The 25,926-nt window shown below is 40.8% G+C and overlaps 2 protein-coding genes across 4 annotated transcripts in view; one reads left to right on the top strand and one right to left on the bottom strand.

The window, feature by feature from the left end:
- Positions 1-1,259: 1,259 nt before the first annotated feature.
- On the bottom strand, positions 1,260-21,201 carry MGME1 (mitochondrial genome maintenance exonuclease 1). Its single transcript, XM_044263497.1, has 5 exons — positions 20,998-21,201; positions 19,741-20,320; positions 15,490-15,706; positions 2,813-2,945; positions 1,260-2,429 (listed from the first exon to the last, which is right to left on the bottom strand). Exons 2-5 carry the CDS (start codon positions 20,252-20,254, stop codon positions 2,268-2,270), a joined length of 1,026 nt encoding a protein of 341 aa, XP_044119432.1. The 5' UTR covers positions 20,255-20,320; positions 20,998-21,201; the 3' UTR covers positions 1,260-2,267.
- Positions 21,202-21,307: 106 nt separating this feature from the next.
- Positions 21,308-25,926, top strand: part of SNX5 (sorting nexin 5) — a 29,114-nt gene continuing 24,495 nt past the window's right edge. The window contains exons 1-2 of one of the 3 annotated variants that reach the window (XM_044263496.1): positions 21,308-21,421; positions 21,661-21,743. In XM_044263496.1, coding sequence (XP_044119431.1) covers positions 21,693-21,743 — 51 coding nt within the window. In that variant the 5' untranslated portion in view covers positions 21,308-21,421; positions 21,661-21,692. The remainder of the gene's footprint in view (positions 21,422-21,660; positions 21,744-25,926) is intronic. The other 2 variants (XM_044263494.1, XM_044263495.1) reach the window with 2 other exon arrangements.

The following is a 25,926-nucleotide window of genomic DNA, read 5'->3' as shown; positions in this document are numbered from 1 at the left end:
TCTCAAGAGGATTGAGACTTTTTAAAGATTTTATTTATTTATTTGACAGAGAGAGATTACAAGTAGGCAGAGAGGCAGGCAGAGAGAGAGAGAGGAGGAAGTAGGCTCCCTGCAGAGCAGAGAGCCCGATGCGGGACTCGATCCCAGGACCCTGAGATCATGACCTGAGCCGAAAGCAGCGGCTTAACCCACTGAGCCACCCAGGCGCCCGGATTGAGACTTTTTAAATGGGTGAGATCTGAGGACTATCAGGATTGTAGTAAGACACTGGTTTCTTATGTCTTTCTGGCAAGTCTGCCCAGGGATTTACTTTGGTTGTTCTCATACAACCTTGTCTGCCTGGTCAGACTCTGAGGGTCTGCCATGGGACTCTTAATGCTGTTAGCTTGGGAGATTTGGTGTAAAACGCCAGGTTCAAGGTGCATTTCTATGAACCCTAGGAAACAAGTAAAATGCTGTCTTGGGTGCCTTGGGTGGCTCAGTGGGTTCAAGTCTCTGCCTCTGGCTCAGGTCATGATCTCAGGGTCCTGGGATCTGCTCAGCAGGGAGCCTGCTTCCCCTTGCCTCTCTGCCTACTTGTGATCTCTCCCTGTGCCAAATAAAATCTTAAAAAAAAAAAAAAAAAAAAAAAAAGCTGTCTTGCTGGGCCTAATCTCCTCAATTCTGGAGGGAGGCTTATTAAAGCAGTGTGGGAAAAATCTGCTCTTACAACTTTTATTTTTTATTGTTTTAAAGATTTTATTTATTTTTTTGACAGACACAGATCATAAGTAGTCAGGGAGGCAGGCAGAGAGAGAGGAGGAAGTTGACTCCCTGCTGAGCAGAGAGCCCCACATGGGGCTCCATCCCAGGATCCCGAGATCATGACCCGAGCCGAAGGCAGAGGCTTTAACCCACTGAGCCACCCAGGTGCCCCATGCTCTTACAACTTTTAATGATCTCACTTGACTTTTGACTTTGGAAATGATAGGCTATGTGAATGTCTGCTGCTTGAAGAGAATGCAGAGGTGCGTATAAGTGAAAGTTCCCCTGCAATCTTCCTTCCTCATATCTGAAGCTCACTTTCCTTGCCAGGTGGCCATCGCAGAGGATGCCTCCTTCCTGTACGTACTTACATAGAATTCACACCAAAGCTACTAGGCCAGTGGCAAAGCTGAATTCTGAACTTCTAAATACAAAATCTAAACAATTTCCAGGTTTATGAAATTACTCTATAAACACACTAATCTAAGTAAACAGAAACTGAAACAAGAGTCTCATTACTTTACTAACGATATATTTTATTTCTTATAATTAATGGCTAATTAAAGAAAAAACTGTAGCACCCTACTATTTTAAGACCACAAATGTAATTTAAATGCTATCCCATTCCATAAAACAGGGACCCTTCCCCCAAAGCTATAGTGGGCATTTATTTATTAAGTTTCCCGATCCCAGTGACAACTAATACTTTTTATTACTTATCAAACACACAAAAATTACTGTTCTCCATAGCTGAAGAATCTCACAAATGATACTTTTTCTTTATGTACATGGTTCATTGACTCAAACCAGAACAGAGCTACTAAAATATCCATAATTACAAAGCTCAGACTGGGGTCTGGCTACTCCTAAGGGTTATTCACTGGTATGTTAAGTGGGATTGTCAACCATGTGAAAAATGCTCCATCTTTCCAGAGAGCAATGTTTTACCTGAGGCTAAGGAATCACATTTATATGAAAAAAAAATAAATTTTTTTGAAAAATGTTAAATGGAAGTTTTTTTCCCCCAAGTGAAATATACAGAAAACCTCAATATATAAAACTAGTTTTAGGAAATCACATTGGCAGTAGGAGTGGGCCGATGCGATTTCTCCCTCCACACATAGCTGGGGGCTTGTGACCCCTTCCCTCCTGGGGTACCCTGAGAACTTTTTGCATGCCAAGCCTCAAGCCTTCCAATCTCAATTCAAGGACTGGACATCCTTCTCAGGAACAGGTTACAGAGAGGAGTCCAAGAGCCACCAACATGGTGAGAATCCTGCTTTGCTTTTCTAGGTAAATATTGATAGACCATGCTTACTTGGGCTTCTTTTATGTGCTCAAGTCCAACCCTTAACATCTAAATTTCTCTGTTTTTTTGATCTTTTTGGTTGTTATAGATTTCAACAAATACTTCCACTTGGGTTATGTAGCTTTCAGATCCTGTGGCATCTCTACCTTAAGCAGCAATAGATCTTCCCAAATTGTGAGGAACCACTGAATGTTCCCAGACATCACTCTGTCCCTTAATCTGGTTTCTGAACATTCTGGTTCTTTTCCTTCTTTGTATATTCTTCTAGCCGAAGAAGCCACTTGGCCCAGTACTGCGAACAGAGCTCAGTGTCCATGAAATGTGGGTGAGCAGGGGATCCATCTTTGTAGGCCACCACGATTAAGCCACACTGAACCTAGGAAGAAACACAGGGCAGTTCCAACATTTATACAGTAGGACCAGAGTTGAGGTTCATTTCCTTTTTACTCTAGGGCAAACTCAGAATAAAACAATCTACAGTAATAACTCCTGTTTCTAAGAGGGTTTGGTGAAAGATTATGCCAGGATACGTAAGAACACAAAGATGACAAGTAAGATATTGAAGAATGGACTGTAAGCGCTAAAGCACTATTAACAATGACAGAAAGCTCAGAACAGGGAAGTGCTTTTTAAGGTGGTAGAAGGACAAGGAACAGAGTGAACAATGGGACACAAACAGAATAAAAATCACGAGGAGTTAAGTAGCCATGGATAAGCATCGAGCAAGGCTTTATGTAAGTACAGGCTCAGTGTCCCAACCTGAAAACTATAGTTGGCATCATTATTTATGGCACCAACATAGGCCACAACCTGCAGTGGGTTGTCAAATGTATTTCGAATGTAAGGTTTTGGTTTCTCCGATGTCTTCCAATCAATCACACACAGCTTGCCCCTAAAGAGAAAGAAAAGGAAGTCTTCGTAAGTAATAGTTCAAACTGAGAAACCTTAAGCCTCTTCTTAGGTATGGTTTACTAATTATCACTCAATGACTGTTGCCTCTATTCTCCACTTTCCAAAAAAGACAGCTAGCTCCTCTGAGCTTTACTCCTGAGGATTAGAGAAGTGTGATGTTCTCTTTCCTGAGTCCTATATTCAGGTCAGTAATGGGCCTGTCAGGGTTGTGATGGGAAATGCTTCCGGAAGCAAACCATCGAGAATTATAGGTGCAGATCCATGCAGGAGTGCTGGGGAACTTTCCCACAGTTCCAGTTTCTAAACTGTCTCAAAAGTCCTTTGGACCTCCATGGCCTTGTTTAACAGTTGACATGGGAATTGAAACTATGTCTATCACTATCTTAATTGGATCTTAATTCAAGTATTTATCAGGATGAACCACAAGAGATCAGTAGCAATCCCCATCATAAAGGACAAAAGCATCATGGTGCTTCAGAAATTCTCCTGCTAGGAACCAAAGCTGGAGTTCAAATCCATAAGCATTTAATAGGCACTGATTATACATGGAAATACAAATAAGAAAACTTGGTCCCTGCCTTGAAAGTTTACATATAGGGTAGGGTGTCTTACTATTAGGGATATTGGGAAAGATAAAAAAAATTCTTGCCACTTTAAAATAAAGTCAAATAACCAGTATATTCCTCCCCATTACCCCTCTCCCAGTGGGGTTTATATTTGCCTAGTGGGGATATCAGAAGGATCACAAGGTGAGCAGACTGGTAACTGGTGACTATCTGTTCATTCTGTCTTTCATGAACTTTAGTTTCAAAACCAGCAGTTTAGAGGGAGTTTTTGTACAAAGTATGCATGTTACCCACCTGCCACCATAGTTCTAGAACTTATGCAAGGTATTTATAAAGTCAACCTAGAGTAGCACTGTCTGAAAGATATAAAATGCAAGCTATATATGTTATTTCAAATTTTCTAGTAACCACATCAAAAAATAAAACAGGTGAAATTTTAATATTTTATTTAACCCAACATACTCAAAATATTATCATTTCATTATGTAATATTAAGAAGTTATTAATGGGATACATCACATTCTTTTTTGTAGTAAATCACTTAAACCTACTTTATATATTCACAGCATACCTCATTTTAGATTGGCCACACTCAAGTATCTAATTGTCGTATGTGCTAGTGGGTAGTCTTTTGGACAGTGCAGGGCTAGAGGTAGCTTTACTGTCTCTGCAATATTACAAAACCAATATAATCTATGAAAATGAAGAGAGGGCCCCAGTATCCCCAGGGGGCTTCACAGTTCTCAACCTGGAATAAATCAAAATACCTAAAATATTTTTGATATGGACCACCATTTCTTGCAACATACTATTAATTTGCAGAACAAAATAATGTGTAAAAGAGATTTTTAGTAGCATAAACCCAAATTAAAATTGCACTAAGACAGTTACAGTTCACAACAAATGAAAAGATGCTCAGTCTAAGTTAAGTGAAATACTAACTGAAACCATGAGAGACAATGTTGATAAACAGCACCTAATATGGTGTCATTGAAGGTATGCACAGATAAGCACACTCACACCTGGGACAACTGAACATGCTTGTTGCCTTTAATCCAGCAACTGTCCTTTTCAGTATGCACTGGAGAGCAATAGTTTGATATCCCAGGTGCAAGTGACAAGAGCCTGGAAAATAGAGTATTCATATCCAGGCCTACTTCAGATCAACTGAATTTATCCGAACTGTATATAAGATCCACCAAACCAACAAGTGAACCTCAAAGCCATATACAAGGAGATATGTACACTGCTGCAGTTTGTAATTGTGGAAAACCAGAAATAACCTGAATGTTCCCCAGAGGGAAACAGATATGGTTCATTAATACAAAGGAATACCAAATAACAGTTAAAGAGAGAAGATCAAAATCACCAGGCTAACATCTATCGAGTAGTTTGCATTTTAAGTACTATACAGAGAATATCTCATTTAATCTCTGTAAGAACTCTATGAGGTAAGTCCTTTTATTTGTCTTATTTTAGAGATGAACAAACAGCACAGAAAAGCTAACTAGCTTAAGGTTAAGATGAAAAGCTAGAAACCAGACTTAGCCAGCCTGGCTCCAGAGCCAAATATCTTACCAGCTTTGTGATACTATGTATGTAGAAATTTCTATATACTGTGACTCTTACAGACATGTAGGTAACAATACATGGTATTCTGTGTATGTATCCTATACAGTGCTGTGTATGTATGTGGAAAGTAGACTGGCAGTGTCTTATACATGCATTAAACAGTGTTAGTCTTGTGGGTGTGTTAAGTAGTATAGGAAGTAGCCTAGGACATAGTGATTGTCTTTGGCAAGGGGACTGTGAGAGGAGGGAAGATGTGGTTATAGGTGATGTGAGCTTAGTTTATGGTATATTAAAAAAAAATCGAAGCAGATGTGACTATGTTAAATTAATTTTGAGTGGTGGAAAAATTATTAAACGAGAAGAGGATGTTGCAGATCTACATAAACTAATAAGGAAAGATCTCTAAAATAGTTTCAAAATGAAATAAAGCAGGGTTTGGCACTTTGTGTTAATAAGTCGTAGTGGAGACAAATGATTGTAACATACAGTCATAAAGTACCTCAAGACCATAAGAACTTTATTTATTTTTAGGGAAGGAGGGAGGGAGGGAGGTGGAGGAAGGAAGAGAGAGAGAGGGAGAGAACCTAACAGGCTTGATCTCACTACCCTGAGAGGAAGATCTGAGCCAAAATCAAGAGTTCAGTGCCTAACAGACTGAGCCATCCAGGTGCCCCAAGATCACAAGAACTTAAAATCAGAGTAGGGGTGGAGGATTCTGGGAAAATGGAAGAGTAGGAAGCCCCTGAAATATGTAGGCCCACCTAGATAACAACTGCAATGGCAGAATCTGCCTGATATAATTATTGGAAATCTAGAGCCTACTGAAGCCTTGGATGGTAAACTCTGGTTAATTTTGGTCAATTTCAGCTCTTAACAACTACCCATTCCTCCCACCCCTTCTCAAGGGGCAGGCAGCTGTGCACATGATCCTGGAGGAGCGCATACACAGCTTGTGGGAATAAGAGCAGACAAAAAGGGCCTCATCATCCAAATGTCAGGGATCTGTGCTCTCATCACTGACTGCTGCTCCAGTTCACAGAGGTATAGATGAACAGGATGGTCATTGTTACTGCACCTCCCCCCACTGCTACAAGCCCCTCTTCCTCCAGCCAAATTACTTCCAGAGGACTTAAAGGGCCAACGCCCATTTTTTCCAACCCTTCATTTTTCTCTTTTTCCCTTATTTGGGAATTAAGATTCTAAAGACTACAGCACCGACAGGAAAAACAAAGTGACTGTCTATGTCCAGGGAAGGGCACAGGCCCAGAAAGGCTTGAGAAGACCTTGAGTTTATACTTCCAGCTGATCCTTAACACAGAGATAGCCTATGAGAACAATAACAAAACCCCAAACAAAAACAATGAATATGGGTGCCTGGGTGGCTCTGCCTACAGCTCAGGTCATGATCTCAGGGTCCTGGGATCGAGTCCCACATCCGGCTTCCTGGTTCTCAGGGAGTCTGCTTCTTTCTCTGCCTGCCGCTCCCCCTGTTCATTCTCTGTCAAATAAATAAACAAAATCTTAAAAAAAAAAAAAAGTAAGCACTCTTGTAACAATGATTTGTAATTCCACTTTTTGTTTTCTACAGGTTTTTTTTTTTAAACTTGAAACAAGCAGAAAAAAATATTGCTCTTAGGTTGATTGATCATACAAATCTTGATCAATGTTTTGTGAAACATCAGATAGCACTGGTTCATCATGTTCTTCCACTCTGCTCAAGTGAGTTGCCCTCTACAGAGCACTAATTTCAACTAGTCTTTTGCCTAAGACTGCTGCTGTATCCTCCAGATGGGAAACATCTTACTGTTATTTTCTTTTCTTTTTTTTTTTTTTTTTTAAAGATTTTATTTATTTATTTGACAGATAGAGATCACAAGTAGGCAGAGAGGCAGGCAGAGAGAGAGGAGGAAGCAGGCTCCCTGAAGAGCAGAGAGCCCGATGCGGGTCTGGATCCCAGGACCCTGGGATCATGACCTGAGCCAAAGGCAGAGGCTTTAACCCATCAAGCCACCCAGGCGCCCCTTCACTGTTACTTTCTATACTCATTCTCATCTCCTTTCTTTCTTTTTTTTTTAAAGATTTTATTTATTTGAGACAAACAGAGAGAGCGTGAGCATGAGCATGGGGGAGGTGGGACAGAGGGAGAGGGAGCAGCAGACTCCCCTGAGAAGCAGGGAGGTTGATGTGGGGCTCAATCCTAGGACCCTGATATCATGACCTGAGTTGAATGTGGATACTTAACAAACTGAGCCATCTAGGCGCCCCACTCATCTCCTTCTCTAGTTGTTCTTGAGCTCTCTGCAGTTCTCCTAATCTTCTTTTTCTTGCATTTCCAACTCCAGCTAGAATATTAGCTGTTGCTGCTGAAACAGGAGCTCCTCTGACTTGAGTCTCATCATTTCTTTTTTTTTTTTTTTTTAAATGTTCCATCCCATGAACTACAGAGGTAAAATAGTTGGTAGAAGGTCCAGCAAGAGCCAAAATCTTGTAACATCAGGATATTGATAACTAGCTGATGCACCCTTATTTGAGAACAATTACTTTTTTTTTCCAATTTATTTATTTTCAGAAAAACAGTATTCATTATTTTTTCACCACACCCAGTACTCCATGCAAGCCGTGCCCTCTATAATACCCACCACCTGGTACCCCAACCTCCCACCCCCCGCCACTTCAAACCCCTCAGACTGTTTTTCAGAGACCATAGTCTCTCATGGTTCACCTCCCCTTCCAATTTACCCAAATTCCCTACTCCTCTCTAATGCCCCTTGTCCTCCATGCTATTTGTTATGCTCCACAAATAAGTGAAACCATATGATAATTGACTCTCTCTGCTTGACTTATTTCACTCAGCATAATCTCTTCCAGTCCCGTCCATGTTGCTACAAAAGTTGGGTATTCATCCTTTCTGATGGAGGCATAATACTCCATAGTGTATATGGACCACATCTTCCTTATCCATTCATCCGTTGAAGGGCATCTTGGTTCTTTCCATAGTTTGGCGACCATGGCCATTGCTGCTATAAACATTGGGGTACAGATGGCCCTTCTTTTCACGACATCTGTATCTTTGGGGTAAATACCCAGGAGTGCAATTGCAGGGTCGTAGGGAAGCTCTATTTTTAATTTCTTGAGGAATCTCCACACTGTTCTCCAAAGAGGCTGCACCAACTTGCATTCCCACCAACAGTGTAAGAGGGTTCCCCTTTCTCCACATCCTCTCCAACACATGTTGTTTCCTGTTTTGTTAATTTTGGCCATTCTAACTGGTGTAAGGTGATATCTCAATGTGGTTTTAATTTGAATCTCCCTGAGGGCTAATGATGATGAGCATTTTTTCATGTGTCTGATAGCCATTTGGATGTCTTGATTGGAGAAGTGTCTGTTCATATCTTCTGCCCATTTTTTGATGTGTTTGTCTGTTTCGTGTGGGTTGAGTTTGAGGAGTTCATTATAGATCCTGGATATCAACCTTTTGTCTGTACTGTCATTTGCAAATACCTTCTCCCATTCCGTGGGTTGCCTCTTTGTTTTGTTGACTGTTTCCTTTGCTGTGCAGAAGCTTTTGATTTTGATGAAGTCCCAGAAGTTTATTTTCGCTTTTGTTTCCTTTGACTTTGGAGACGTATCTTGAAAGAAGTTGCTGTGGCTGATATCAAAGAGATTACTGCCTATGTTCTCCTCTAAGATTTTGATGGATTCCTGTCTCACGTTGAGGTCTTTTATCCATTTTGAGTTGATCTTTGTGTACGGTGTAAGAGAATGGTCGAGTTTCATTCTTCTACATATAGCTGTCCAGTTTTCCCAGCACCATTTATTGAAGAGACTGTCTTTTTTCCACTGTATATTTTTTCCTGTTTTGTCAAAGATTAATTGACCATAGAGTTGAGGGTCCATATCAGGGCTCTCTACTCTGTTCCACTGGTCTATGTGTCTGTTTTTATGCCAGTACCATGCTGTCTTGGTGATCACAGCTTTGTAATAAAGCTTGAAATCAGGTAAGGTGATGCCGCCAGCTTTATTTTTGTTTTTCAACATTTCCTTAGCGATTCGGGGTCTCTTCTGATTGTTAAAATGTCTATACTGCCTAGAGCAATCTATACTTTTAATGCCATTCCGATCAAAGTTCCACCGGCATTCTTCAAAGAGCTGAAGCAAATAATCCTAAAATTTGTATGGAATCTTCATCATTTCTTGCCCCATCAGAGCTGGTTTTCATTCATGCTCCAAGTTGGCCATTTCCTTTTGTCTCAGTTACTCCAGCCACATCTCCTTATACTTGTAAACCCACAATACCTCTCACTCTATTGGATTCAGTAAATTCTTGCTATTTCTGTAAAACCCCAAGTTAGACATAGTCCAAGGTACTTCTGAAACTATGCTGACTCCCTTTCTAACCCTTACCCTTAACCTGTCAGTAGTATCCCGTTGCTGCCAATGAGCCATGCACCTCAGGTGCCAGAGACTGCATGCAGCAAAGAGGGAGGGCCCCATGGATAGGTGAGTGGGTTTTTTTCTATATAATTAAAGAGATGAATAAACCTAAAAAAATTATTAGTTTATGTTTTGGGGCACATAATATATAAAGACAATTTTGTGACAACAACTAAAAGGGAAAAGTAGGGACAGAGTTGTTTAAAGGAATAGTTTCTATATGTCATTGAGGTTGGTACAAATTTAAATTAGAGTGTTATAACTGGGATGTTAAAGGTAATCCCCATGGTAAGCACAAGGACAATAGCTATAGATATACACAAAAGGGAATGAAAAAAGAATTGAAATGTTTCACTACAAAAAAGAAACAGAGGGGCGCCTGGGTGGCTCAGTTGGTTAAGCAACTGCCTTCAGCTCAGGTCATGGTCCCAGAGCCCTAGGATCGAGTCCCACATCGGGCTCCCAGCTCCATGGGGAGTCTGCTTCTCCCTCTGACCTTGTCTCTCACTCTGTCTCTCTCTCAAAATAAACAAATAAAAAAAAAAAAAAAAAAAGAAACAGAACACAAAAGACAGAAACATACAGGAAATGAGACAAAAAAGATATCATGCCTATAGAAAATAGGTAACAAAATGACAGAAGTCTCTCCTTATTAGAAACTAGTTTAAATGTAAATGGATTAAATTCTCTAATCAAAAGACAGAGATTGGCAGGATGGCTAAAACACATGATTCAACTACATGCTGTCTACAAGAGACTCACTATAGACCCAAAGACACAAATAGGCTGAATATGAAAAGACAGAGAAGATATTCCATGCAAATAAAAACCAAAAAAGAGCAAAGGTGGCTCTAACAGCAGAAAAAATAATCTTTAAATTGAAAAAAATGAGACAAAGAAAGATATTATATATTAATAAAAGGTTCAATACATCAAGAAGTATAACAATTATATACATTTACACACCTAGTAACAGGTTAGCAAAATACATGAAGCAAAACCTGACAAAATTGAAGGGAGAAATACAGTTCTTTTTTAACTTTTATTTATTTACGTAATCGCTATACCCAACATGAGGGTCTGACCCTGAGATACAAGACCAGTGCTCTAACCACTGAGCTATGGAGCCTGACCCTGAGATAAAAAGCCACATGCTCTTCCAAGAAAGCCAGCCAGGTGCCCCAAAAATTCAGTTCAATAATAATAGTAGGAGAACTTTGATACCAATTTTCAATAATGGATAGAACCAGACAGTAGGAAATAAGAAAATAAAGGACTTATAACAACACAATAAATCAACTAGATCTAACAGACATACAGTAGTCTCTACCCAACAACAGAATACACACCTTTTCAAGCACACACCAGGACATTTTCCAGACAAACCATATACTAGGCCATAAATTAAGTCTCAACATATTTAAACACATAGATGTCACACAATGCATCTTCTCCAATTACAAGATGAAGTTAGAAATCAGTAAAAGAAGTAGAACTGGAGGGGGGCGCCTGGGTGGCTCAGTGGGTTAAGCCACTGCCTTCGGCTCAGGTCATGATCTCAGGGTCCTGGGATCCAGTCCCACATTGGGCTCTCTGCTCAGCAGGGGGCCTGCTTCCCCTCCTCTCTCTCTGCCTGCCTCTCTGCCAACTTGTGATCTCTCTCTGTCAAATAAATAAATAAATAATCTTAAAAAAAAAAAAAAAAAAAGAAGTAGAACTGGAGTAAAAAATCATAAATTTGTGGAAATTAACATAACAAACCAAAGAAGTCACAGGGGAAATCAGAAGATACTTAGAGGTGAATAAAAATGAGAGCACAGCATACCAAAACTTATAGGACCCAGTGAAAACAGTGTTAGGGAAGCTATACAACAATAAATACTTGTATTAATAAACAATGAGGGGCGCCTGGGTGGCTCAATGGATTAAAGCCTCTGCCTTCGGCTCAGGTCATGGTCTCAAGGTCCTGAGTTGGGCTCTCTGCTTCCTCCTTTCTCTGCCTGCCCCTCTGCCTACTTGTGATCTCTGTCAAATAAATAAATAAAATTTAAAAAATCTAAGAAAAAAAAAAGAAACAACAAAGAATCAAATCAACATCCTAACCTTACAACTTAAGGAACCAAAAAAACAAAGTAAACCCAAAACTTACAGAAGAAAATAAGAGATTAAAGACAAATGAATTTCAGAATAGAAAATCAATAGGAAAAAAATCAGTGAAAATAAATACAAAACCTACGAGGACTATATCATGAAGAAATAGAATATATGAACAGCTCTATAATTAGAAAGGAGATTTTATCAGTAATCAAAAATCTCCTGGCAACTAACAGCTCTAGACCTGATGATTTCATATGGATGAATCCCACCAAACATTTACATAACTAATACCAAAGCTAAAACTTTTCCAAATAAATTGTAAAGTAGGGAACTTTGTAATTCACTCTATGAATACAGTATTACCCTGATACCAAAGCCAGACGAAGGCACTATGAACAAAGTTGTAAAAATCCTCTACAAAATAGTAGCAAATAAAATTCAGCACTTATTAAAAGAATCATACAGCATCACAAAGTGGGCTTTATTCCTGGAATGCAAGGATGGTTAAACACAAAAATCCACCAATGTTATATGCCTTATTAATAGAATGAAGGAAACCATTTAATCATCTTAACTGATGAAGAAAAAGCATCTGACAAAATGAAATACCCTTTATGAAAAAAATACTCAAAAAGCTAGGGATAGAAAAAAAACTACCTCAATATAATAAAAGCCATATACATATGAAAAGCCCACAGCATACTCAATGGTGAAAGACTGTAAGGTTTTCCTCTAAAATCAGGAACAAGGCAAGGCTGCCTGCTTTCATCACTTCTATTTAACAGATCTGGATGTTCTAGCCAGGGCAATTAGGCAAAACAAAGAAATAAAAAAGCAACCAAGCTGGAAAGGAAGAAGTAAAATTATCTCTGTTCACAGATGAATGATCTTTTATGTTAAAAATTCTAAAGAATACACACAAAAACTGGTAGGACTATATAAATAAATTCACCGAAGTAGCAGGATACAAAGTCAACACACAAGTCCAGTGCATTTCTATACATAAACAATGAACAATATGGAAAGGAAATTAGAAAAATAATTCCATATAACATCAAAATGAACAAAATACTTGGGAATTAACCCAGGAGACTGAAGACTTGCACAATGAAAACTGCAAATCACTGTTGAAAAAAATGAAAAATTTAAAAAACTTAAAAGACCTAAATGAAAACATGCCCCATATTCACAGATTAGATGTAGTATTTTTAAGATGTTCATATTACCCCAAGTGATCTGCAAATTTAATACAATCTATAAAAATCTCAATGACGATTCTGCACAAATTGAAACCAATCTTAAAATCCACATGGAATCTAAAAGGGACTCTGAAAAGCCAAAATAAGCCTAAAAAAAACAAAAAACAAAAAACAAACAAGGAGGACTCACACTTGTTAATTTCGAAGCTTACTACAAAGCTATAGTAATTAAAATAGTATGGTACTTGTATAAAGACAGATGCATAGACTGATGGAAATGAATAGAAAGCCCAGAAACCCTCACATACACCATCACATGATTTTTGACAAAGGCACCACATCTATTCAATGAGGAAAGGACAATCTTTTCAACAAATGGTACTGGGGAAACTGGACATCCACACACAAAAGAATAAAGTTGGACTCTTACCTAACACCATATAAAAATTTTAACTCAAAATGGATCCATGACTTAAAGGGAATACTTAAAACTAAGGCTTAAAACTACATAAAACTCAGAAGAAAACATAGGACCCAAGCTTAATGACACTGGATTTGGTGGTGATTTTACTGAATGTGACACCAAAGGCACAGGCAAAGGCAACAACAACAAAATACACCAATTGGCTTACAGGAAAAGCTCTAAAAATTGTGCATCAAAGCACAAGGATAAAGATAAATCAGTCCAAAAAGACAAATACTTTGATTTTACTCACATGAGGTACCAAAGAGTAGTTAAATTCATAGAGACCGAAAGTAGAATGGTGGTTGCCAGGGGCTGAAAGCAGGGGAGAGTACAGTAATCACTGTTTAATGGGCACAGAATATCAGTTTTATAAGATGACATGTCCTGGAGATGGATGGTATTGATGGTTGTACAACATCATGAATGTATTTAATGGTAATAAATTGTATACTTAAAAATGGTGAAGTTTGGGGGTGCCTGGGTGGCTCAGTGGGTTAAAGCCTCTGCCTTCGGCCCAGGTCATGATCCCAGGACCCTGGGATCGAGCCCCACATCAGGCTCTCTGCTCAGTACAGAGCCTGCTTCTCTCTCTCTCTCTGCCTGCCTCTGTGCCTACTTGTGTTCTCTGTCAAATAAATAGTCTTAAAAAAAAAAAATGGTGAAGTTTATGGCAAATTTTATGTTACATATATTTTACCACATTAAAACCTTTTTTAAAGAAAAAGTGCAAGTGGGAGACTTACTTTTAGTAGCGTGGGTTAACTACATATATTAGCTATTAAAAATGTTATAAAATTTTCTGAAACCTTAATTTCCAAAAATATTCAATGGAGATATTCTCAATGTTGATCCTTTCCACTTGAAGAGCAGAAAACAATCATCAGTACTGTGGACAGCACTGTGAAGTGTCTGGTGTTAGGAACTTCTTTTTTTGATTTTGTTGTGTTTTTTTTGGGGGGGGGTTTGTTTTAAAGATTTTATTTATCTGAGAGAGAGAGAGAAAGCACAAGAGAGGGGACGGTCAGAGGGAGAAGCAGATTCCCTGCTAAGCAGGGAGCCCAACTCAGGACTTGATCAGGGGCTCTGGGATCATGACCTGAGCTGAAGGCAGACACCCAACCAACTGAGCCACCCAGGCCCCCTCAGTGTCAGGAACTTCTTGAAGGCCTTAGGTAGAACTGCCTATGGCTACCTTGGTTAATCTAAAAGGCAACAAAAAATAGCCTATTAAATTTCTAGGCACACAGGGCTCTTCTCAGATACAAGGCAGTTATGGCATAAAACTGTTAGGTGCCCTGAACAATTTCCAGACTAATGAATATTCTGTCAATTTTTTTAAAATTTAAATTTTGACTAGAGTTCCAAGAGTTACACTCACATGTTTTTACCTATCCTGGTGTGTTGCCCACATTTTTTTTTTTTTTGGAATAGGGTATCTGCAGGTTACATCTCCCCTTGGAATCTGGAATAAGTGGGAAAAACAGTAACATAGCAACAATTAGAAACCACAGAAAGCTTTAATAAGTTCAGAGTCCCTACCCATGTCAACTCTCACCTGGAAGCCAGGAAAAGAAATGATTTTCAGGGCTAACAGATCAAGGTGCTATTTTTAGGGAAAAGGGAAAGAAAATGCAGGAATCAAACTGGATCTTTTTTTTTAAGCTATTTATTTTAGAGAGAGAGAAAGAGAGAAAGAGAGCATGTGCAGGAGTTGCAGGGGGATGGGTGGGAGCAGAGGGAGAGGAAGAAAAGTCTTAAGCTGACTCCACACTCAGCACACACCCAGTGCTCAATCTCATGACCCTGAGATAAGAACGAGAGTCAAAATCAAGAGTTGGACGCTTAACAGACTGAGCCACTTGGGTGCCCCATCAAATTGGATCTAGTGGTTAATAGCTTGCTTGGGAGTAGGGAAAGAGGAATATGCTGGATATGGAAAAATTATACCTTTTTTCTACCAAACACTGATTCTGGAACACAAATTTACAAGAATTATGAGGCTCTTCCCCATGTGTCTCTTATCTCCTGCCCCATACCAATTCTTTTATGTAACATAGAGGTTTTTGACTTCACAGGGCTGTACCTTGAAACAGGAGTTCAGAGGAAAAAACAGTGTTTGACAGGCATCATCTGTTCCACCCCGCATTACTTTATCTCCACACTTTGATAGAAAAAAAATCTAATACTTACTGATATTCAGCCACACAGTCCAGTAGACCTACATACTTTAGGGTCTCATGTTGAACAGCGCTTTCAAGAGCTCGCACTCCACTGACATCTTTCAAGATATGCTGGACACTTTCAATATATCCAGATTCGAGATTTTCTTCTCTTTCCTTCAAGTCCCCCTCAGGTGCAAGTATACTTTCCAAGGCTTTATGGAACCGTTTCCCTTGTAAAAATATGTCTGAAAAGAAAATCAGGGGAAAAAACAAACAAGAAGAAAGTCTAAAAAACAAATACTTAAAAACCTCTGAACAATAAAATTAGAAATTATATGAATTACCTTTAAGTGACAACTGCTAAGATACCACATTTTAGCCTCTTCTGAAATCTAAGAATGTACTTTGAAAAGCAAAGGGACTTAAGGGGCGTCTGGGTGGCTCAGTGGGTTGGGTCTCTGGCTTCAGCTCAGGTCCTGATCTCAGGGTCCTGGGATCAAGCCCCACATCAGGCTCTCTGGTCGGCGGGGAGCCTGCTTACCCCCTCTCTCTCTGCCTGCCTGTCTGCCTACTTGTGATCTCTGTCAAATAAATAAATAAAATCTTAAAAAAAAAAAAAAAAGTAAAGGGACTTAAAATAGTTTGAACAATGAAGAGAATCAAAATAAAGAATTTCTAGTAGAATTAGGCCAAAGCTACAGCTGAAGATCTAGGGCAACACCTAGTTTATCATATTATGAATTTAAGCATCCGTTTTAGTAACTTAACTGTTATGAGAAATAATTATTAGAAAGTTAAGGAACTGTGCTTCTGTTCACAGTTCTTTTTACAACCAACACCAAATTAATGAACATAGTGGGGGAATCCTTTCACTAACAGGCCTAATGAATGGCAAGGAATAAAAATCAAGTCACATACAAATTAAAAACAAACTGCAGGTTTTGGGGCTTGGGGGTAAGAGGATATATGTAACACTCTTCTGCACTTTTTGGGGGGACTAAAACAGGTTAAGACAGTTGCTCTATCCTGAAATTTTTCCTCATATGCTTAAGAAAAATTAGATATGTAATTGACATATGAGGCTGTATTCATTTCAGGCATTCAACATAATGATTTGGTATCTGTATATCCTCATACATTTTTAAGTTAAGAAAATACAAACAAATCCAAGAAATTGTACATATTTACTTCATCCTTGACAAGGGAAGGAAACAAAGAGAAGGCATTGTGCTAAGAAGTGGCCTTGGTGCTTTCAAAATATTATTTAACTTTCAAACACAACAACCCAGCAAAGTAACAATCATGACTCCCAGTTAAATGAATGAGGCTTACACAATGCTTTGCCCCAAAGCAAAAATGCAGACTAACAGCCTGGCACCAGAGTCCATGTTCAATTCCAGTCCATCATACAACAGAATGAGGAAGGCAAAAGTAGGGATTAGAGTAGGAAATATATATGCATGGAGACAGACCCATAGAAAATTAGGAAAATCTGATCTAGTAAGGTAATTTCAATGCATATATTACATTTGTCAAATACTCTTTTACCAAAACTTTGAAAGGTCAGTTCTATCACTGTCAAAAAATAGAATCACTTCTGGAAAATTACTTGGAGAGTTAAATGACATTCAACTGAAGAACTGAGCTATTATACTCCAAATTTACTAGGCTCAACTGGACTTATTTGCATGTGAAAGGCCTACAAGAAATTTAAGACAGATGGAATTAAAATCTAGGTAAAAGTACAGCATTCATCTATACAGAAGTTTAATGAGGCAGAACACAAACATGGTCAAAACAGGAAGAAAACAAACTGTTTTATCAATTGCCAAGCAAATAAACAATTTTCTACTTCAGACTTAACCCTTAGCTAGGTCCTTCACATATAAGAGGCAACAAACAATGGAATCTAGATTTGGGGTCCCCTTCATTGTAAGGCTCAGAACATTAAATATGATTGAATTTGTCAAAGTAAATTTTATTATTATTAGTTTTTTAAGATTTTATTCATTTATTTGAGAGAGCAAGTAGAGCAGGGGGGAAGGAGCAGAGGAAGAGGGAGAAGCAGACTCCTCACTGAGGAGGGAGCCAGAAACAGAACTTGATCTCAGGATGTTGGGATCCTAACTTGAGCCAAAGGTAGATGCTTAACCAAGTGAGCCACCTAGGTGCCCCTAAGTAAATTTTAAAAGCACAAGATTTATTGCAGATAGCATTATCAGAATATTCATTCAGTAAATTAATGAAAATGAAATGTTTTCAAGTCCCAGTATATAATGTGCATTTAAGAGAAAAAAAAATCCATGAGTCTCCAAGATTCTGACTGATAAACTGGCAGGATGTAACATTTTAAGATTAAAAATTAACTATTTTTAGTAATAAACTGGAAAAAATAAACTCCACCCCTTCCCACTATGATCAACACTTAAATATAAATCCAAGTCAAACTTTATTTATTTGTAGAGAGAGATCACAAGTAGGCAGAGAGGCAGGCAGAGAGGGAGGGGGAAGCCGGCTCCCCGCCGAGCAAAGAGCCTGTTGCGGTGCTCAATCCCAGGACCCTGAGATCGTGACCTGAGCTGAAGGCAGAGGCTTTAACTCACTGAGCCACCCAGACGCCCCAAGTCGGACTTTTTTTATTTTTGGCAATCTTCAAAAGGTAAAGTGACACTTGAGAAATTGACCAAATGTTGAGAATGCCAGCTCAGGCACATCTCTATGCTCTAGCCTTTGGAAAGAGCAGGGGGAAAAGAATTTACCAATACCGTATTTTAAAAAACTGCCTCTCCTGACCCATTAATCAATTTAGTGGGCTATGACATGCTTTTTCTTTCTTTTCTTCCCTTCTTTATAGGTAGGGGGGAGCATGACCCTAATCCTCATGTGATTGCCCCTTATGAAAAAGAAGTGATTCTGCCTGTTTCTTAAAATTGATCCTGAGAAACACGTCAGAGTAATAGATCAACAACGTGAATTATATGGAAAACAACTATTGTTTTATTTCTGCCTGGGATAGTGAAGCACCTTCACATTCCCAACAGAAATTCCTTTCCTTTATCAAGGAGGCCTCCAGAGTACTTTTTTACTTTGTGCCAAGGGCTACAAACTCTAGGTTCCCAAACTCCTAGAAACCTAGAAGGTTTCTGCCTTTACTTATCTGTGATTTCAGCATCCCCACAACTATGATATTCCAGGTTCAAGGAAAATCAAAAACAACTTCCCATGAGGAAACAATGTCAAGTCTAAATTCTAGTGATACAAAATATGAAAATTAAGATGACATTAGATTTCATTTTATGCTGCTTGTTTAGAAAGTAAAAAATAGCTAGTGATTGTTACTTATTACCTAAAGGCAGTTAGCTCCTGCATATATTCCTCCCCCACCACAGCTGAGGAATGTTCTAAAGGATGAGGACCTTGACCATTTTTTGACATACGCAGGTGCTGTCTATATACTTAACGTATGTGACATGTTTAATGTGTTACCGACACAGTTTTTTCTAAGGTGCCACAAAATTAGTGCATTACTCTCGAAATTAAAAGTGCTCTCTACCAGCCACTAGGGGTATACGTACTGCTTTCGGGGAAGCATGGGCTAAGGAAAGATCAACCAAAAAAACCTAGCTTTAATAAAATACAACTATATCACTCTGATGGGACCAGCTAATTCACCTGTGCCAATGGTCTTTCACCTTTCGAATGAAGCCTGTTTTAAGGAAGCTATTCTCCTCACCCAGGAAGTTAGTATTAGAAGTTGAAAGCTTAAGTTTATTTATTCTCAGTTACTAAACAAGAGCATCAGATTATTTCAGTTTACCAAAATCTAAACACAAATCATGTGCTCCGGTTTACTCCCTGTCTTTAAATTTACATGTCAATGAGGATAAATAGAGCCAGGGGTAGTCACCGCATTCTGAAAAGAATGCCTAGCAAACAAGTAGAATTCCATTATCAGGTGACTGTTTTCCTTAATCAAAGAAAACAGGCAACTTTAATACTTAAGTTTGTAGCTTATAAAAGAATTTTCTAAATCATTTAGTCAAACTACTTGCTCTCTGTGCTTCAGTTTCATTTCATCTGAAATGAGAATAATAGTATATATGCTGCATAGGGTTGTTAATGATTGAGTTAATTCAGATTAAGTGCTATTTAATGCTACTTATCATTTGAAAGCAGCATCTCACTAGTTCAGGTCAAGAACACCCTCACTCTTTTGACACTGGTGCTCTATAGTCAAGAAAAGAAAGTAACCATACAGAACGAGGATTGAGAAAATTACTTGAAGAATATTCTGCAAAGCCATCCTCTCCCAGTTCCAGAATCATCCGCTGTTTCCACCTCTCCAAGTAGAAAAGCTGTTCTGATGTCATGGTCTGCTGAAGGATCTTGGTCACACTACGTGCTGTATTTCTTTGCAAAGGGATTTTCAAAGGAACTGTAAGAGTACTTGTTGCGTTTGGTTTTATGCTTTTCTCTGGATTGAAGAGAGGACACCAGTTTCGTGGAACCCTTGCTTCTTCATCTTGCTTAGGGGGCTTACACTTACTCACAGGTCCATAAAGTAAATTATCTTCCTCAAACAATGATTCTGGAGTCTGAGCAAGGCCTCTGGATGACAAGACAGATTGTACTAAATCAGAGTACTTTCCTTGGTCCACTTCTTTATAAGGGTTCACTTTTTTCTTCCGGCTGCATGAGTAAGAGGAAGTGGAGAAATCCACATGGGCGGTTGGTTCTAGAGAAAACCTCTTTGAACTTCTAAGCTGCCTGCAGATGGTCTGAAACGCCTTCATCTTTAGATGCTTTCTCACTTCCCTCTAGTCTACTGGCAATGTTGAGGGCCTTTTATCTTTGCACTCCTATTAAAGAGAAAAGTGGAGTTAGATACCAAATGCATTGAATATTTGAACGGCTAAAATGGAAACTGCATCAGTACAGTAAGGCACATTAACCTGCAGTCCATTAAGCTTTTCCAACATGTCTGGACAATGCTATTTCCAAAGAAAGACTCTCGTTAATAGGCAGAACGACCAGTACTTGTTAAATGTGAAATAGTACAGCTTGGGGCAAGACGTCGCTAATATTCAATCCGAAGAATCGGGACACCTAAGAAGGGAGGCATGTGAGACACACAGAAAAAGAGAATGCTACAGCCCGTCCCATAGCGGCCACGACGGTCAAGGTGAACCACTGATCCCTAGATACCAGGCTCCCTGCTTGCTAAGTGTTCCAGAAGACTTCTCACTAAACTCTCGCACGCTTTAAGGTGGTTACTTCTGCGACACGGTTTTACAGACTCGGAAATTGAGCTTCTGAACGGTCCCACCAGGAAAGCGCGGGTAAGCAGTGGTCAGCGGGGCCCATCCTCGTGATCCCAAGACTGGGGCCTTCCGCTCCGCCCTACATTTGGAACCACGCCCTACATGTGGAACCAGGGTCCTACATGTGGACCGGACGGCTGGGGCCTCTGCTGCGGGAATCAGGATTAGGGAAGAAACAGCTTAAATAGTAGCCAGCTCTCGGCCAGGAAAGGTACCTCAGAAGCACCAGACTTCACTCAACTTCCAACGCGCCCACAACCTCTCCAGACTCGTACTTTCCCAGGTCCCGCGCTCAGAGATCGAGTTAGGCCCCGCCTAAGGGGCGGCGGTCCCCGGATGCACCGCGGCGCTGACGCCTTGCTGCTAGCCTCTCCTTCACCGCCGTAGACACTCCCGCGACCCTTGGGGAGTCCCTCCCCTCCGGAGTTAGCGCGCGTTCTGTCAAATCGCGCCCTTACGCTCTCACGATATCTTGTGTACGTCACAGCCCGTCGCCATCTTGAACTCTGGCTGAGTAATAAATTGCCCCGCGCCAGAGCGCGGGCTTTCTTGAGACGCGCCTTGCTGAGAGCGTTCACGTCGCTCCGAGTCCTTGTCGCGGCCCTGCGTTTGGCGGTTTCCGCGTGGCCCGGAGCGAGGGTAGGCCACGCGTAGCTTTTTTGCCCGGCTCCAAGATGGACGGCAGCGGGGACGGGGGAGGCCGCCCTGGGGGAGCACGTGTCGCGCTGCTGGCCTTTCCCGGGGCTGCTGGGATGGTGGCGGAATCTGGAGGCCTCCCGCCGCCGTCGGGCAGGGAGGCTGGCGGAGGCGGGGCCGCGGCCGCCCCTGAGAGGCGCCCCGGAGGCGGCGGCGGCCCAGCTTCTTCTTTCCTCGCACAGCCAGGCGGCCCCCGCTCGAGGCCCGCGTCGCCATGGCCGCGGTTCCCGAGTTGCTGCAGCAGCAGGAGGAGGACCGCAGCAAGGTGAGGCCCTCCTCGCCCTCATGCTCCGGGACGGGAGGCCACGCCGACCTCCTGGAGCCCTACATTCCTTCCGTTACCCCTTGAGGGCTGCTCGTGCAGCCCTTTTTCTCCACGAAGGCCACCCACCCCTGCCGGACCTCGCGGTGCCCTTGTCTCCTTCCTCTTTGAGGGCTGCGGACCCGGGGCGAGAGCCGGCGTCCCGGGACCGGCCCCTGCTAGCACACGCCGGGGTGTCGGGTACGGAAGGCGCGTGGCGGGTCTTTGGAGCTCCTCTCTGGAGACACGAGAAAGTACTCTCACGTAAAAAGGAAAACTTCTGGCTTTGTAAGGAGTCGACCGTGAACGTGAAATGCACTTGACGTGCAGTAAATGGCATATTTTGGTTCGGTTGCCTTCGAACTGCCAGACTCTCCCCCACCCCGTTCCCCTCCCCCTCTTTGGGAAAGCTTTTTGGCCCAAATACTGGGGAAATTCCATCAAATCAAATCTGTAGCGTGTTCTTTAGAACTTTATAAACGCCAGATGCGTCACTGCAGGAATTTCGTCATTTTTAGTGGGTACTGAAATACTTGTTAAACTTCGTTTTCCTTTTAAAAACTTGAGTGTTTGTGTAAGCTATCCCCAGGCCCCTTAAATCTTGAGTCCTAAAAGATAATGCAGTAAGTCCGGGTTACTGTGGCCAATTAAAGATTGAGAGAGGTCTCTCATTGGTCTTTTACGCTTGCTAATTTCGTAATTAATAAAGGTGGGTACGAGACGCATTACGTGCGGAATCATCACCATGAAAGTTTTTATGACAGAAAACGGGGGGAAAAAACCCCTAAGAGTACAAGGTATTGTCAAGTGGAAGTAACCTGGAAGGCATTTTAATAGCGTTCCATCTACTCAGAAGTCCGAGGCAACCTTTGATCCACGCAGCACGTGGGGAGAGACTGTTTTCCATCTAGGAAGTAGCCAAGTGAAACAGCGCTAGCTGGATTCTTCGGCAGGGGTATCATTGCCGCGTTAGTTACTGAAATGCAACTTGGTGTGTGAGGGCAGGGTCTTGATGGGGGGGGGTACTTTTTATATTTCTGAGAGTTGAAGCAGTGTGTTCTTTGTTTAACCGAAAGTGGGAGCTTTAGATTATGATTCTTTCTAGAATACTATAGCCGTGGTTTTCTTTATAGGAGTTCAGATGCTTGAATAGGAATGTTGACCGTAGTTTTTGGTTCCCCCCCATCTGGTACCTTCTCTCTTGATCCAGAATCTGTTTTATACAGCTATTTAAAAGGACTTAACTCCTTCAACTGACCTTCCTGTGTTACCGCACTATATTGTAGCTGGCTTTTAAAGTAATTTTCCCACCACTCATGCTCCGACAACTGGGGGTTATAAAGGCAATTTCCTATTTTAGTGGATACAGGAAAGGATTATACAGCATTATTATTAAGTTACAGAAATCAGGAAATAAAAAAGCCTAATAATACCACTCTAACTCTTGGCTTCGTTTTTTTTTAAGATTTTATTTATTTGAAAGACAGCCACACATAGTGGAGAGGGGCGGAGGGAAAAGGTGAAGGGACTTGTGCTGAGCAGTGAGCTGGACCCTGGGATCAGGGCTTGAGCTGGAGGCAGATGCTTAACCAACTGAGCCTCAAAAGGAGGCTCCCTTATTTTGCTTGCTTAATCTGTGATCCACAGCCAGCCCTGTGCTGCAGATCAAGTAGAAGTATTTTTCACTGTTCAGGAAAAGGGAGTTTAGGAAAAATGAGAACAGGAAGTCAGATCTTGGGCAAACTATTTTCTTGCCATAATACAGTTTTGTTAGCCAAGTGGAGTATTCTACGTTTTTACAGCAAATGTCTTAAATGTGAACTTCTCACTTGGGATTTACATGAGGATAAGGATGGGGTTTAGATCACTAGTAAAGTAGGGAACATAATTGACTTGAGGATTTTGAATGCTCGTACAGTTAAGTACTCTTTTCAGCTTGTTCAGCAAAACTAAAAGGGGTATTGGTTTGTATCTGGTAGCCTGATAATTCCGCTTAGTTACATCCGTTAGTTGGGGGTGTTAGGATTTGTCTCCTTTCCCAGAAAGCAGTTGAGGAAAAGAGATACATGATAAATTTTGGTTTTTTTAATTTTTTAAATTTTTAATTTATTTTTTTAAGATTATTTATTTATTTATTTGACAGAGAGAGGAGGAAGCAGGCTCCCTGCTGAGCAGAGAGCCTGATGCGGGACTCCTCCCAGGACCCTGAGATCATGACCTGAGCCGAAGGCAGCGGCTTAACCCACTGAGCCACCCAGGCGCCCCCAATTTTGTTTTTTTTTTTTAACTCATCCTCTACTGATAGGAAAGATTGTATTTTGATTTTTAGAAAAGTAAGGTTTTACCAGGTCACTTTTTTTTTTTTTTAAAGATTTTATTTATTTATTGATACCGAGATCACAAGTATGCAGAGAGACAGGCAGAGAGAGAGAGAGGGAAGCAGGCTCCCTGCCGAGCAGACAGCCCCATGCGGGCCTCGATCCTAGGACCCTGAGATCGAGCCCAGGGCAGAGGCTAAACCCACTGAGCCGCCCAGGCGCCCACTAAGTCGCTCTTGAAAAGTTAAAACGTTGATAGCATTTTAGGCGTTATCATCATGATAAACTAGTACTGAGATATCCATTCTTCCAGAGTTCTGTAGTGTCTTGGAGTTTTTTGTGGATAGGAAAGAAAAATTGGAGTTTATGCAGAACTTTGTTCCTGCAAAAATAGTTATCCTGGTCTAAGGTCATTCTGTATTTTTTTAGGCTTTCTGGGCCTTCCCTTTGTAAAATCATTAAAATAGGTGGGCAGCATGTGTGAGTTTCTGCTTAGTGAGTCAGTGTCTATCTTTTTAAGTTGATGAGTGTCATTCCTGTAGTCTAGCAAACCTATGGTAAGTTGAATGTGGGTCCTGATTGCCTGTTGGACTTTTTTTTTTTTTTAGATTTTACTTTTATTTATGTGACAGAGATCACGAGTAGGCAGAGAGAGAGGAGGAAACCGGCTCTCCGCAGAGAGCCTGATGTGGGGCTCCATCCTAGGACCCTGAGATCATGACCTGAGCCAAAGGCAGAGGCTTTAACCCACTGAGCCACCCATGCGCCCCGGACCATTTTTTAGTATATGTGCTGCCGAAGCGAGCACACCGGACCATTTTTTAAATAATAAATTGCTACCAGAGTCCAGTTAAGTTTAACACATACGGAAAGCTGTGAGGTGATAGTCTTCTCTGTCTACAGCTATTACAGCTTGGCCCTTCAGTAGTTGGTTTTGTGAATTTTGGTTGAGTGGTGTCTCCTCCGCCAGTCATTAATGTTTATAGTGCTACTCTGGTTTGCAGCTAGTTGTTTTTATTTTATTTAAAGTTTTATTTATTTATCTGAAAGACATCATGAATAGGAGGGGCAGAGCAGGAGGGAGAGATAGAATTGTTAAGTGAGCTTGGAGCCTGACTGCAGGGTGCAATCCCAGGACCCTGAGAGCATGACCTGAGCTGAAACCGAGTCAGATACTTAACAGACTGCTATGCAGGTGTCCTGTGCATAAAGATTTTATTTGACAAAGAACACAAGCAGGGGAAGCAGCAGGGAGAGGAAGAAACAGACTCCCCTCTGAGCATAGAGCCCTATGTGGGGCTCAATCCCAGATGCTTAATCCTGCCCTGTGTCTTTTTAAACTGGTGTGGAAGTTGTAGGGACACTGTTCTCTTTTAGTTTGGGTGAAGAGTGACCTACAGTTTGTTATAGGAACAATACTGAACTTTTAAAAATACTATATAGCAAGTCCAAATTTACTAATTTTTGTGGACTGAAGTTTATAAAACCAAAATGCCTGACTTCAATTTTCTCTTAGTTTACTGCACGCCAGAAGTATGACTTAATTGGAGCTGCCCACACCTTAGTTCTGGATCAGTAACTTGTACAGTGTGTCTTGGGATCCTTATTTGTGACTACTGCTTTAGAAGTCATAATCTGCTCTCCTTTTTTGGCTGTGAGAAGAAATGGTCAAGGGAGAATTTTCAATATCTTGAGATTCTCCTTTGATGAAACCTAAACATCTAATACAGAGCTTTTTTAAAAATTCATTTTGAGACAGAGGGAGGGAGCATAAGTAGGGGAGAGGGAGAAGCCAACTCCTCACTGAGCCAGGAGCCTGATGTGGGACT

The sequence above is a fragment of the Neovison vison genome, chromosome 8 (genome assembly GCF_020171115.1).
Source record: "Neovison vison isolate M4711 chromosome 8, ASM_NN_V1, whole genome shotgun sequence".
Taxonomy (NCBI): Eukaryota; Metazoa; Chordata; class Mammalia; order Carnivora; family Mustelidae; genus Neogale; species Neogale vison.
Note: the sequence above shows the minus strand (reverse complement) of the source record. Positions and strands in the feature narration are given on the sequence as shown.

Coding starts and splice junctions, on each gene's coding strand:
- MGME1 (XM_044263497.1), bottom strand. CDS start 20,254: ATGAAGGCGTTTCAGACCATCTGCAGGCAGCTTAGAAGTTCAAAGAGG. Junction 2,946..15,489: donor GACTGTGTGGCTGAATATCA/GTAAGTATTAGA, acceptor CTTTCTCTTTAG/GGGCAAGCTGTGTGTGATTG. Junction 2,430..2,812: donor ATGCCAACTATAGTTTTCAG/GTTGGGACACTG, acceptor GTTTCTTCCTAG/GTTCAGTGTGGCTTAATCGT.